Raw genomic sequence first — 13,649 nt, 5'->3', positions numbered from 1 at the left:
TTAGTTAAGATTTTTCAAAAGAAATTTACGTCTTCTCTTACATACACATAAAATTAATTAAAATCATCAAGTTCCATATAATTACAAATCATATCTTTATTCTATTAATAATTGCTTTCTAATTTCCTAAATGCAATGGGATTCATTAGATATTTATAACACATTCTATTAATACATACAATGTTGAAAGATTGATAACAATTAGTTCACTGTTATTAATTATTATCATATAAAATAGTGTTATACATATATAAAATGGAACAATTGTGATGGAATATTTATCGCTTGCTATTGAATTATCATTTTTTTTTCAATTAAAAAAACCACTTTGCAACAAATTAATATACATATACATATATTATTTTCTAGAAAAATTACGCTTAGATTTATCCTACCGAGGAAACAATTAATTCAGCAACATCCGGATCTGGACATAGAACCGTCAATTGCATCGTTACTTGATTATCTGAGAGTGCTAGTCTTGCACGTGCGAGTACTTCTTTACCACCTCTGAAAACACCACTTAACAATAGATTATGCGACGCGGAACCTGGATGCACCCTATCGCTACGTTCTACAGCTTCTAATCCTAAAAATCCTGTAAGACTTTGTATAGCTCCTTCTAAACTTGTTACTGTATCGCCTAAAACAAATGTTTCTTCCAATTTAGCATAACCTTTAGCAGCAGACGCATCCCAGAGTGCACCGAAATCTACTCCCCTACTTCCTACACCTCGGATTTGATCGGCTATGGTAATTTCCAAATCTTCCAGCTAAAATATTATACATCAAATTAGAAATATAATTTGTATAAGATTAGTATTCCAAAATTAATGATTATAATACCATGTATTCGTCGCAATAACCCTGATCAGTATCTGGAACACCTGTTGTAGGATCGCAATCGCGTGCCATAAAACGAAGAGTTGTTGGCATGGTTGCAACACTTGCATGAACATCTTCTGGATAAGCTAATACTGTGTATGTTGTTCCTGGTTCGTTATACGATAGACGTGGACAGGGTACTTCGCATAGAACGGTGTAACTAAAAATATGTAACATTATTAATATTTATATTTAGTAAAAAATTGTTTGAATGATAAATCAATCTTACTATTCGTTTGCTTCAATGGACACTTTAACATCTTCCAAGAATTGATCAGACAGTGTATTAATACAATCGAATTGCAAGACAAGATGTTCGGCGAACGTATGCTTGATACATTTCACGTTGTATTCTGTTTCAGATTCGGTTAATTCAAATACAGCTGAAGATTTAAGAAGAGATGATCCTCTAATAATACTCGCTATTGGTGGAATTTGAGATAATTTTTCAATGAAACTTTCTTCTCTCGTCAAACGTGGTTGTTGTGGTTTGATAGTTGTATGTATTTCTACTTGTGCTGGTTCCTCTATCGTTTGTGCTGGTGGTACCTGTATAATCATTTAATTAAATCAATTATATAATATAAAGATTTAAAAATTTTTACAAAGTTTACCTCAGAAATATCGAATGGTTCTTCCATAGGTGTTTTCATATAATTTCGTAAAGCTCTTTCTAAACTGGGTACAGAGAAAAGTGGTGGTTGTATTAATGGTAATACAGTTGGATCGTTTTGTTCTTGTAAAATAGTACAATAATATGCGGCACGATCGCGAACTTCGTCATCGGAATCTAATTGACAACGAGACAAAAGTACAAGGACGTTTGGAAGAAGTGGTGGACATGCAGCAGCAAAACGTGCCAATGCTGTTACAGCTGCAGCACGTACACTTGCACTTTCAAGAATTACGCGATTATAAATAAAACGAATATATCTGGATGGTTGTTTTGATGTTGGTCCTTCTTGTCCCAGCAGGTGCAATATACGAACTGCCAAGGAAATGTGTTCACAATCTTCTATAAATTCACACAAGTGTGCTAAGCCTGCTTCTTTGGCTTCGGCATTTCCTTCCATAACAGCTATGATAGTGTCAGCTATAGCTGCTTTATATTCAAGACCACCTTCGTCTCTTAACATTGCAGAAAGGAAATTCATTAAAACTGTATGCTTGCGTGGGAATTTTTGACACAAAGCTCTGCAATAAAAAATAATATTATTTATAAAAAAAAAACGAATCATATTATTAATTAATTTTTAAGAATGAAATTTACCTTATTGCTTGTACGACAACAACTTTAAATTCATCTGAAATTTCCGATACGAAAGTAGCGATCTGTTTCATCAAACGATCCACAGAACTTTCTGCTCCAGTTTTCAAAAGTGTTGTAATAGCTAAAGTAGCGATAGATCTATTGGAATCCGTGATCAAATTTTCTAAATCCAAATTACATGCAGTAACTGCTGCTGGATGAGTCATAGCAACTTTATTCAAAGTTCTAACAGCGGCAAATCTAAGAGCTGGTTTAGGAGATCCACAGAATAATTGTAGTACACTGATAGCAGATCCAATTTCTTTAAGACCACTTTTTCCAAAATTAACCAACGCATGGGCTGCTTCATAAACAACCATTTCTGATTTATGACGTAAACAGCATTCGATGAATCCTAGCATCGAATCTTCTCCTTCTTCCATATCTTCTAAGAGTTTACATGCCATTCTTATCAACATACAAGCTGCATATGGACTCTTAGGACTAGTTCTCATAAGTTTAGCTACTAATTTGATAACTGCAAGTTTATCCGTTTTCCTTGCTTGATATAAAACACCTAAAGCATGATACTGTACCATTACATTGGTTGAATTTAATGCTTCTTGAGCTTCGTAAGCCCATCTTCTAGCAATATCACTGGATACACTAGTCAAATGAAGTGATGAAACCAATGCAGCACTGGATACTGCTGGAGAACGATCAACAATTGCTTGTTTCATGTAACGTTCAATAGCTGCTAACATACCACCATCGGTAATAGTGCATAAAGCTCTTATTGCAGCAGCTCTATACAAATCTTCCTTTCCAGTCATATCTTTTGTAAGACTGGACGTAACAATAATCACATCTTCTGCCAGAGAACTTAATTCTTTGATGCCCAAATAAACCAAACGTCTCAACACCACATCTCGAGATTGGAATAATTTTGTCATCGCAAAAAATGCTTCCGTTGCTTCCGTAGTACCTAATTGTTCTCCCTGATTCAACAGGTACAAAATTTTGGTAAGAATATGAGCACATTTTCTTGGATTCACCGGGGTGTCGTTAAATGTGCGTGCCTCTTGGAGTACTGTTGTCTTTTCCAAGTTTTGGAAAGGATTTCCACCACCTAATAAATTAAACGAAAATGTCAAATACATTCATTATTTAATTTTAATTAATTTATAAGCAGATGTTTACAAATAAATGTCAAATTAACCTATAAAGCAAAATGCAATTATGTTATAAATTGCATGCAAGTATTTATTGTTGTAAAATAAAAATTAATAATTATTTAAAATTACCTTCTTCTTCTTCTTTTTTATCACGTTTAAAAGCATTCATTTTGAAATATTATATGTAAAATACACGAAAAATGTTGGACACGTCACCTTGATGTTCTGACACACCAACCATCGAAACCAGTGATCAGTGATCCCAGAGACTTTAGTTCGTCTGATCGACACAGGGGCGTAGAATTATCGTACGCGGCAGAAAATTATCGTACGCCCCGGGAAAATTTGAAATCCGACAAAAAACCAACAATTTCTCGAACAAAATTTTCAAAATGTGGAAAAAGTGTCCAAGTTCCAACTTTTTCAAAGTTGATGACCTTTTTTTTAGGTAGAAAACGTTCACTATTCGTTTAGTCTACTCGGCGGTTCGATAACTACACGGGAAGCCACAAAATTTGATTTTAATTTTTTTTTTGTTATCAAATTGTGTTTTCAAAACGAAGCTATCGGTACGGCAGTGGCGGAGCAATGCAACACAATCGATATGTATCGAAAAGAATTCCACTACACTTTGAAATCTATGCCAACATCATTGTTACATTATTAAGTGGAATGACTATTTTTCTAGCAATTTTTTTCCCTCAATACTCATATAACGCATTAGGATGCTGCAAGATATAAGCATAACGTTACGTATTCTTACAAGTATTACAATTAAAGCATCAGAACATAATTTATTTAAATGTTTATTAATACTGATTTATTAAACAGAAGCATAACAAATCATCCACTTTTTATTTTCTTCGGTAATAACATTGAATTAAACATTTCTTTTTTATTTAAATAGTTTTTTAGATTATACTTTAATATAACCTAATTAACAATCATTACAATTAAACTTTCAAAAAAAACATAACAAAATTAATAACAATAAATTAAATTATTTCAATAGTTTAACACATAATCATTAACAAAACAATTACTTTTGCTTTACTTAATCGTCCACGTCTGACATTTCTTAAATATACTAAATAATTATTATATAATATTATATTAGACTGTCAAGTATGAAATTCGAATACAATTATGTCGCATAATTGAATCCGATTTTCATACTTGACAACCTAATACATTTTTTACATTATACTTTGATATAACTTAATTAACAATCATTACGATTAAACTTTCAAAAAAAAACATAACAAAATTAATAACAATAAATTAAATTATTTCAATAGTTTAACACATAATCATTAACAAAACAATTACTTTTGCTTTACTTAATCGTCCATGTCTGACATTTCGAAATTCACTTCTTCGTTTTTGTTTTTATCATCATTGTTTTTCTTTTCACTACATATAAAGATTTTTTTATTAAATTGTATTCCCGTTGACTGGGTTCATAATTAACACAATTTGAATTTACTCTTTGACTAGACAGTAACAACCCATTAAGCGTTTCTACAGATAACTTATTACGAGTTTTTGATTTAATTAAATTAATTTTACTAAAAATACGCTCACAATCTGCGTTTGACAACGGTAGTGACATTATACTTAAAAAAAAAACTAGCTAGATTTTTAAAAGACCAAATTTCGTCTTTATCTTCAAATTTTTTTAATTTGTGCCAAAATGAATCTACAGGGTCGGTGACTTTAATATTTTCTGGTAAAATAAAATGTGGTAGCTGTCGCCACTCATCGTCGATTGATTGGTAACATTCTTTAGGGATAAGTCGAGGTAGTTGTCGCATTACTGGTAATAAAGAAGGTGTTATATTTCGAGTAAATTGAGCAACAGCTTCTTCAGGATTAATAATAGATACATTTTTTAATAGAACGTTATCGAAATCATACCTTTTTTTTATTGCTAAGCAGCCTTTTACGAAAAAATTTCTACAATTAGTAAGAAATTCGATTTGTACTTCTTTTAGTGATGTCGAGTACTCAGGCTTGTTAAAAAAATCAATTGAATATACACCCGTGTAAACATTCAGAATATTTATATATTTCGATTCATCGGCCGGATTAATCAAACTTAACTCCCAAAAATGACTAGCTATTCGTCCTAAAGATTCATCGTAATACCGTACGATAATACACAATGTTTGAGTCATTGAAATGTCAGTTGACTCATCTATCATTACACTAAAAGGAGTTTTTTGTAATTTACTAGCTAGTTCTTCTTTTTCAGCAAATCCAATTACGTTTTTAATAATACACGCGCTTTTAGAAGATTTTAATCGGACTTGCTTTATAATATCAGTATCAGGAAAATACTCCTGGAGTAACGGTGTTAAGTGATCCATAATCTTAAAAGGTACATTGTGTTCTGCAAAAAAAAATACACAATTTAATTTCTGCGCGTGAAACTTTACGATTCATGGAATCATTTCGAACTTCATTTGAAGCTTTATCTATAAAATTAGCAATTTTTGTTTGTTTATTTAAACCTTTTAACATTATTAAATGAAATTTACTAGTCGCATGTTTGCGAATAACTGTTAACTCCGCAGTGATTGTTGCTTTGCAGAGTGAGCATTGAGCTTTTAATTTATCAGAATGAGGCAGGAGCCACGAACAAAAATCCGGATTACTAAGCCACTCCTTACGGAACTTTTGTGGCCACCGTGTGCTTTGTTTTTTTAATTGCGTAAGAGATGTGTTATCTGTCATTGTAAATATAATCAATAAAAAATGCAAAAGAAATAAAAACTTGAATAATTAAAGAAGAAGTGTTACAAAATATGTTTCCAAATTAGTTTAAAAAATATGCTTAAAAATCAATAACTCTTCTCTTCTAGCAGCAAAACTTAAACGTTCGTTATTACCTAGGGAATAAATTTTTAGCTCAAAATAAAACATGTATAATTGAATACATAAAATGATCGGGTCATATTTTTTACTATGAACTTCTTCATTAGATAATGTTACAATAGTAATAATCTGCATAACATAATTAATTTATAGCGTTAAATGACTGAATAAATAGACTAACAATTAAATTGTTGAAAAAATTATAAGACTATATTCAATTTTGAGGATATGTTTATCCTTTAAAAAATACCTGGATTAATAATTATCAAATATTTACTTGGTCAATTTTTAACATACTTTTTTTTGTGCGATCTTACGTGATGTTACTATATGTTTACATAGATTTATATAGACTTACTGTAATTATAGTAGATTCTGTAGCGGCTATTTTATCTGTCCTATCTGTCCTATCTGTTCAATCAGTTCTAAATGTTGAAGAAGTCGCCCTGTTCTAAGTGTTAAGACTAAAATGACAGAATAAATAGAATACTAATTAAATAGTTGAAAAAAATTCAAAGACTTAATAGAATTTTGAGAATATGTTTATCCTTTACAAATTACCTGGATTAATAATTTTAAAATATTTACCTGTAAAATTAGTAAAACTTCTTTTTTGTCGTGTGATCTTCTGTGACGTCCTAATGTTGGTAATATGTTAATAAATGGAAAAGTTGTAAAAGTAAAAACTGAAAAAAAGTTAAATGTTAAAGTAAAAATTGGAGAGAGAAATGTTTCGATGCTTTCTAAGGTATTGCTGGTATGCAAATGGTGCTATGCTGCTCTGTAGCAATTTTTCCAACCGTTTTTTCAGTTTTCTTCTGTCTTCTTGTTTCTTTTCTTCATTTTCTTTTGTTTTCTTGCTTCTTAGCTTGTTTTCTTTATATCGTCATATATCCTCATCTTTTCTTCGTGTCTTCTGTTTTGTACGTTGTTCATCTCTTCAACTTTTGTTTAACCGTTAACCGTTGAAGCGACTCGTGTGCAAATTTGATGAGTAAAAAAAAAAAGGTCATCAACGGGTATAGCCGGATAAGTATGGGAAATCTGCCCCCGTGGCTTTTTTGACTCGCACTTGGGGGATCGATTTGGTGTCGAATAAAAATAATTCACCCTAAATTTTAGCTCTTTTACTCAAACGGTTCTCGAGATTTTCAAAAAAACCTGTTTTTTCGATTTTATTTTTTTTTTTTATAGTAAAATTCAAAACTAATCAATGATGATCTTTTTTCTAGTTCTTAGGAGTCTAAGACATGAAAAAAAAATATTATCATAATATTTTAACGAAAAGCCGATTTTTGGCGAACGAAAGAAAATTAAATTTTTTTTTTTTTTAGCTTTTTTGAAATATGTCACTCACCAAAATTTGTCAGAAAATGTCTTTTATACTCCTCTACACTCAAGAATTTTCTTGAATTTTTTGAAGTGGTGGAACAATATGAAAAAAATTAAAAACTCATTTTTTTTCTAAAATCTCAAGTTTTAACTAACTTATATATATATATATTTTTGAATTTGGAATAAGACTTGATTCTGATCTTGATCTTACAGAAAAAATAATTGCTGCCATGAATTCAAAAAAAAAGATCAAGAAAATACTTTAGCCTTGGAGATAGAAACTAATCGTTGGGCCAGAAGAAAAGTTCCAAAAAATTGAATTGAAATCCAATAGTTTCTTAGACGAAATTTTCCATTTTTTTTTTACGCAGGAAACGTCGCTAATGGTTTTTCTACGTAAAAAAAAAACAAAACAAAAAAAATTTTTCCCGGGGCGTACGATAATGTTTGGTAACTATAACATAAAAAACTATAATTTAAACAACATTTAAAAATCTTTCAAATATATTTAATATAACACATGAACAATATTTCATCTAATGATATTCCCATGATTTCAAAAAAGGCGCGTCTACCTGCGCATGGAGAATGCGCATGGGAATGCATATCTTTTTTATCGATAGAGTATCGATATTATTAAGTAACAATGAATTTAATTATTAGCTAACAATTAAAACTGAATAATCATAATAAATAATACATTATTTATTAGAAAAAAACTTAAATTTACGTAATAAATAATTGAAAGTAAATAATAAAAGCAATTGTAGTTGTACTAAAAAAACAATTCAAAAGTAATTTAAATTTTTAGATGCAACAATTATTTTGTAATCATTCAGAAGTGCATATGTCTATAAATAATTACTGGGGCATCGATTAAGAATATATATATACACATATATATACATATGTGTATATAAAATTCTTATCTACGTTAGTTGGAATAAATTCCATGAGAGGAGCTACATTGAGAAAATATTTGAAGCTCATAGAGTTCAAGATTGCAGCATTTCTGTTAGTGGTAACCGAAGTGAAACATAAAACGGATATCGCATGTTATCAAAGATAGCGCGCGAGTTTTGTCCCTTGTCTTGTTGCAGTCGGTGGTCGAATTCGCATCTCGTGCCTCTTTGTCTGCTGCTGCTGTAATTCACGTTCTTGGTTTTCGAGTATATGTGTAAGGACACAGTCATTCCTAGGTGAAATTTTGTTTAACTCGTTTCGAATAATCAATACGATTGCATTGTGATAAATAATCATTTAAACGAAAATTAAAGAAAAAATAATCAACAACAAAATGTCGTACGCAATAGTACTTTTGACTATTTCGTGTCTCTGCACCGGCTTGACTTATGGTAAGAAAATCACGTTCGTATTTTATTTTATTTAATTAAAAATGATTCGAGTGTTTTAACTTTTTGTTAAACCTTTCTTATATTCTTTCCTTTCATCTATTAAATTTTTCGCCGAATTTTTGTTATTGCCAATGACGCACATTATATGCAACGGACGAGTCCATCGTTCGTTTTCGTCCTCCTTGATTCACGTATTCATGCGAATTCATTGGCGATCCATTATTACTTTCCTCTTGCATGTTTACTTTAAGCAATGTATCAGCCAGTTACTATCGCACATCGATACTCGACAAATATTCTTACGACATTGATGCTATTCTTATAATACTACTACTACTACTACTACTACACCTTTATTGGTAATTCTTCGATTTCCAGTCGCTGCTTTTTCTTTCATCCGCAAATCCAGTTTTTTTTGTCCTTCTTTTGTACACGCATACTTCAAAGGATTCGTATTTAGAAACTCTGCATTACTTAGCCCATCCCAAACGTTGATAAATAAACTCACTTCGATTTATTTATTTTATTATTTCTTCTTAAATTTTGTTTGATAAATCGACAATATCTAAATTTTCATCCTTCCATTCCTCGTTTAAGGTGATGACTAATAACTTCATTCTAGTAAAATGAAAGATAAAAAAGATGAATGTACAATACATAAACATATGCGCATGAACACTTGCCATGATCAACCGGCTCTTTCTTTTTTGATTATACTTGCCTGTTTTCTATCTGGTTTATTATGATCATTGGAATTTATACAAGAACAATAGTTCTTTCAAATAATTTCTTATCGTTCATGCTTTATAACTTCCTTCGATATTTCTCTATAATTTCCTGCTGATTACTAGAAACTTCATTCTCGCTCTGATAAAATAAAAATTTATTTGTTTACAATTCTTCATTATTTTTATACTAAAATATACAATTATATTTATAATAATAACATTTATATATAATTTAATTTATATTACAAATATAATTGTCGTTATTTCTATTCAATCGTATAATTACTCGTAGTAATTAATTTTAAATCCTAATGAAATAGTTGCTGATTTGATCTAGTTGTTAATTTTTAAAAATGAAAAGAAAATGCGCGAAATTTGAATATCATCTTTTCATGCATATTAAATGTTAATGAACTAATAAATAAAATACTCAATGATAATGAATGAATAAAGTCATAAATAATTTATCGATTATGAATTGCGTACGTAAATATTAAATTGGAATATATTCTTCAATGTTTGCTTAGGTTATGAGTCAACTGAGAACAATAGACGTGACTAAACTTGTTTCGCGTGTTATCTGAAACATTTATTAAACATAAGTCTTACTCTCGTTCATAAGGCTGATTTGTTAATATGAATATACGTATAAAATTCATATTAACTATAATATTAGATTTCAAGTATATTGATAAGTAATATAAGACGTATTTGTGACGTTATCAGAGTAGAATTACGTTACCAATTAACTCGATGATAACTGGCCACTGTTATGATTTCTTTTATTTTTATTTATTTAAATAAATAAATTATTATTACACGTTTTTTTGCATAAAAAATCTTATATTCGAAAAATAAACGATGTGTCATATCAAATATTTCTCGTGAAATAAAATATATTTATTTAGTATGATAAAAGATGACTGCGCTGCAACAATATATGTATATGTAACTTGATAACGATTCATCGATCAAAATCTAACATAAGATAATATTTATATATATATATATATATAATTTATTTTATGTAATAATTAGTTCATATTAATTATTATAAATTATTCAAATTATTTCAGATATAATAAATTCATTCAAATTATATTTAACTAATCTTTTATTTAACATAGTTTACGATATTGATTAGCAAGGATTAGAACGTTATCTTCTCTAGCTTAAAAAAAAAAAAAAAAAGGATTTCATCTTTAATCAATAATTATTTTTATCTAACTTTGTTTTTTTTTTTATCTATTCGTTTATTTTATGTATTAATTATAAAGAAGAAATTTTATAAAAATATAATTTGCAAATGATTTTATTACTATTGTTTCTTTTTAATATCATTTCTGTTATCACATTTAACATATTTAATAAGCGACTTTCGTAGGAATAAAAGAGTAGATAAGAAAGAAACTTTACGAACCTAATCAGCAAAATATAATAATGTTATATATATATATATATAATATGTGAGTTTTAATTCTAAAAAAAGATCATTTTGATTTTTACAGGAATGGAATGTTCGCTTAATAGTCAAAAGAGTTACCTTGAAAAATTAGTGACCACTTGTCCAGCATTATGGAATGATGCAAGTAAATCTTATTGTTGCTATGATTTTTCAAATGAATATTATTACTGTTGTACTCAGGAAGAATTTGCTATGAAAATGGGGTACGTATATATAAATTAAAAATATATCTCAATAAATAAAATAATAATATTATAATATATTATATGATTATTTTAGGATTGGAATCATCGTACCTGTTGTTATTGCTGCCTGTATTATTATATCATTAATAGTTTGTTGCATATGTTGTTTATGCTGCAGCTGTTGCCCATGGTATCGTCGACGTCATCAAGGCACCGTTTATGGCAGTAAGTAAAATATTTGTAACAGCAATTCGTTATGGATTTATAAACAAAAAGGACAATTGTCCGTCCCTTTCCTATCAGCAGGGGATTCCCAGAATTTCCATATCAATATTCTATAAATTCATTTGTACTCAATTGTTCTTGTTCCCTGAAAGAGTAATAATTTATTAATATAATGTAATTATTGTATCATAGATTTGTTTATTGTCTAACATTACAATTTTAGATTATTTTTTTTTAATTAACTATTATCAGAGGCAGCCAGGACGAATATTTAGTAAATACGAACTAAGAAGCACAAGTAGTGTCATAAAATATAAAAAATCTATTTTAATAGATTTTATTTAATTATAATTTAATAATAATATTGTTAAAATGTTATCTCATCATCTTACACTCAATAATTAATTGAGTAATATAATTCTTTTTAGGACCATCTGTGGCATAATTTTCTGGCATCATCTGTTTGAATTAAATTAGGATTGGCTTATGTCTAACATCTTATGCAGCTAAAAATTTATATGCACTTCATATATATTCCATTTTAGAAATAAGTTACATCACTTTTTGTATGATATTTTTTTAATGACATTAACTTCATATATTTTGAAAGTATATAGTGAATGATATGTGATATTAAATGTTGTGATTTTATTACAAATAATTTAAAAAAAATAATATTTATTTTAACTACAAAATATATGAAATAGTTATCCTGACATATTGTACTTCTTCCATAATTTTTTAGAACTCTAAGTATAATAGTATCTTCTTTATATCTGTTAACACACTTATGATAATATTTTTGATAATACATGTTACAGTAAAAAGAAGAATTACTGTATTCCTATATGCGCATATGTACTATAAACAATATTCCTCTCTGAACTAACTTTTCATAGGAAAAAAGTATATATGTATTTTTATTATATATTTTATATACGAAAAAGAAACATAAAAGACAAAAAATACATAAGAAACCGATAAACCAAACTACATGCATTATAAATCATGACAAATATGTATGGAACATCTAATATATTGTATTTATTTAAAAATATTATTATTAACGATTTATATATATAATATATAATATGCTTCTTATATGAATGTAATGAATGATAAGATAACGCGAGCTATTATTTTGTATTGCATTAATAATAAAAGAAATTTTCCAATGAAATTATGTTCGTTTTTATCCTTGATATATAAAATCTTTTTTTAATATTTTCCTATTTTCTTTTATTTAAGAATACCATTTCTAATGTACATTATAATAATTAAATATTCGCCTGGTGTCTCTGAAAATGGGAAATTAATAGAAATATTGTTTTTGCGAGAACATAGGTGGTACATTAATTTTTGTTATAGAAGTACAAACACCAAGTGTCGTTCAAGTGGTACAAACTCCAGCAAATCTTCCTCAACAACTACCTAATTATGTCAATCAAGCACCGTATCCACCAGTTACTGCTGTTGGAGGTAATTTATAATAATTTTATTTCAATATATGTTTTATAGAATTATTTTTTCTATAAATAAAATAAATATTGTTTCATAGGTATGCCACAGCCACCACCAGCGTATACCATTGAACCTTATGCCAGACAAGCACCGTATAATCCTGGATACGTACAATAATACCAAAAAACATAATTGATCTACTTGCCAATATGTTTAATATTAAGTCTAAACTTATTTGTTACCTTCAATGTCAATAATTGAAATTACTATTTTAAGAAAAAAGGAATATAAGTCTTCGAATGCCATCAAGAAAAAAAAAAAAAGGTTCACATTTTGTACTACTATTATTAAATGAAATATGGATTTTATATCTGTTGAATGTTGGAACAAATCTGCCATGGAAACATATTTTCAAAAAGAATATTATCTCATAAAATATAATTAACCCTTTGAATATGCCAAATACATTTGGTCAAAGTTCTTTCTAGGAACGGAATATTTTATCGCTAGTGTGAGGTTCAATTGATTGATTATGCTAAACGCAGCTAACAAGGGTTAATTGTATTTTCAAACAATCATTTTCATTCTATTAAATATACATAAATAATGTTGAAACTATTTTCATGCTGTGTTATATTAAGATATATATATATATATAATATATATATCTCGTTTTAAATATATGGCGATTATATAATACGATTAATAT

At 28.6% G+C, this 13,649-nt stretch overlaps 2 protein-coding genes and 1 long non-coding RNA gene across 6 annotated transcripts; 1 reads left to right on the top strand and 2 right to left on the bottom strand.

Moving 5' to 3' along the window:
* Positions 1–71: 71 nt before the first annotated feature.
* gammaCOP (coat protein (coatomer) gamma) lies at positions 72–3,636 on the bottom strand. The gene is made up of 6 exons (XM_015328699.2): positions 3,439–3,636; positions 2,156–3,263; positions 1,500–2,079; positions 1,115–1,434; positions 847–1,045; positions 72–773 (listed from the first exon to the last, which is right to left on the bottom strand). The coding sequence occupies exons 1-6, from the start codon at positions 3,476–3,478 to the stop codon at positions 387–389; spliced, it is 2,634 nt and encodes an 877-aa protein (XP_015184185.2). The 5' UTR covers positions 3,479–3,636; the 3' UTR covers positions 72–386.
* A 654-nt stretch (positions 3,637–4,290) lies between these two features.
* LOC149033568 (uncharacterized) lies at positions 4,291–11,077 on the bottom strand. 3 transcript variants are annotated; one of them, XR_016177991.1, is made up of 5 exons: positions 9,598–11,077; positions 9,228–9,494; positions 6,775–7,975; positions 6,545–6,650; positions 4,291–5,701 (listed from the first exon to the last, which is right to left on the bottom strand). It is a non-coding gene; the product is annotated as an uncharacterized LOC149033568 (long non-coding RNA). The 3 variants fall into 3 exon arrangements; XR_016177990.1 differs by having other exon boundaries at positions 6,775–7,990; positions 9,228–11,077; XR_016177989.1 differs by having other exon boundaries at positions 9,228–11,077.
* Positions 8,357–13,639, top strand: LOC107070466 (uncharacterized). 2 transcript variants are annotated; one of them, XM_015328705.2, is made up of 5 exons: positions 8,357–8,876; positions 11,113–11,272; positions 11,349–11,479; positions 12,851–12,958; positions 13,038–13,639. In XM_015328705.2, exons 1-5 carry the CDS (start codon positions 8,819–8,821, stop codon positions 13,115–13,117), a joined length of 537 nt encoding a protein of 178 aa, XP_015184191.1. In that variant the 5' UTR covers positions 8,357–8,818; the 3' UTR covers positions 13,118–13,639. The 2 variants fall into 2 exon arrangements, with proteins under 2 accessions (XP_015184191.1, XP_015184189.1); XM_015328703.2 differs by having other exon boundaries at positions 8,369–8,876; positions 12,848–12,958.
* The last annotated feature ends 10 nt before the right edge of the window (positions 13,640–13,649 follow it).

Source organism: Polistes dominula, unplaced genomic scaffold (genome assembly GCF_049000335.1).
Source record: "Polistes dominula isolate Pdom_NZ unplaced genomic scaffold, Pdom_raw_medaka contig_32, whole genome shotgun sequence".
NCBI classification, from domain to species: Eukaryota; Metazoa; Arthropoda; class Insecta; order Hymenoptera; family Vespidae; genus Polistes; species Polistes dominula.
This window is presented reverse-complemented; position numbering and strand designations above follow the sequence as displayed.

Excerpts from the sequence above, each read along its gene's own strand:
- gammaCOP (XM_015328699.2), bottom strand. The coding sequence starts at position 3,478 with ATGAATGCTTTTAAACGTGATAAAAAAGAAGAAGAAGAAG. Across the intron at positions 3,264-3,438 it reads TAAAAAAGAAGAAGAAGAAG|GTGGTGGAAATCCTTTCCAA; the intron begins GTAATTTTAAAT and ends TTAATTTATTAG. Across the intron at positions 774-846 it reads GTTATTGCGACGAATACATG|CTGGAAGATTTGGAAATTAC; the intron begins GTATTATAATCA and ends ATAATATTTTAG.
- LOC107070466 (XM_015328703.2), top strand. The coding sequence starts at position 8,819 with ATGTCGTACGCAATAGTACTTTTGACTATTTCGTGTCTCTGCACCGGC. Across the intron at positions 8,877-11,112 it reads CTGCACCGGCTTGACTTATG|GAATGGAATGTTCGCTTAAT; the intron begins GTAAGAAAATCA and ends TGATTTTTACAG. Across the intron at positions 11,273-11,348 it reads GAATTTGCTATGAAAATGGG|GATTGGAATCATCGTACCTG; the intron begins GTACGTATATAT and ends TGATTATTTTAG.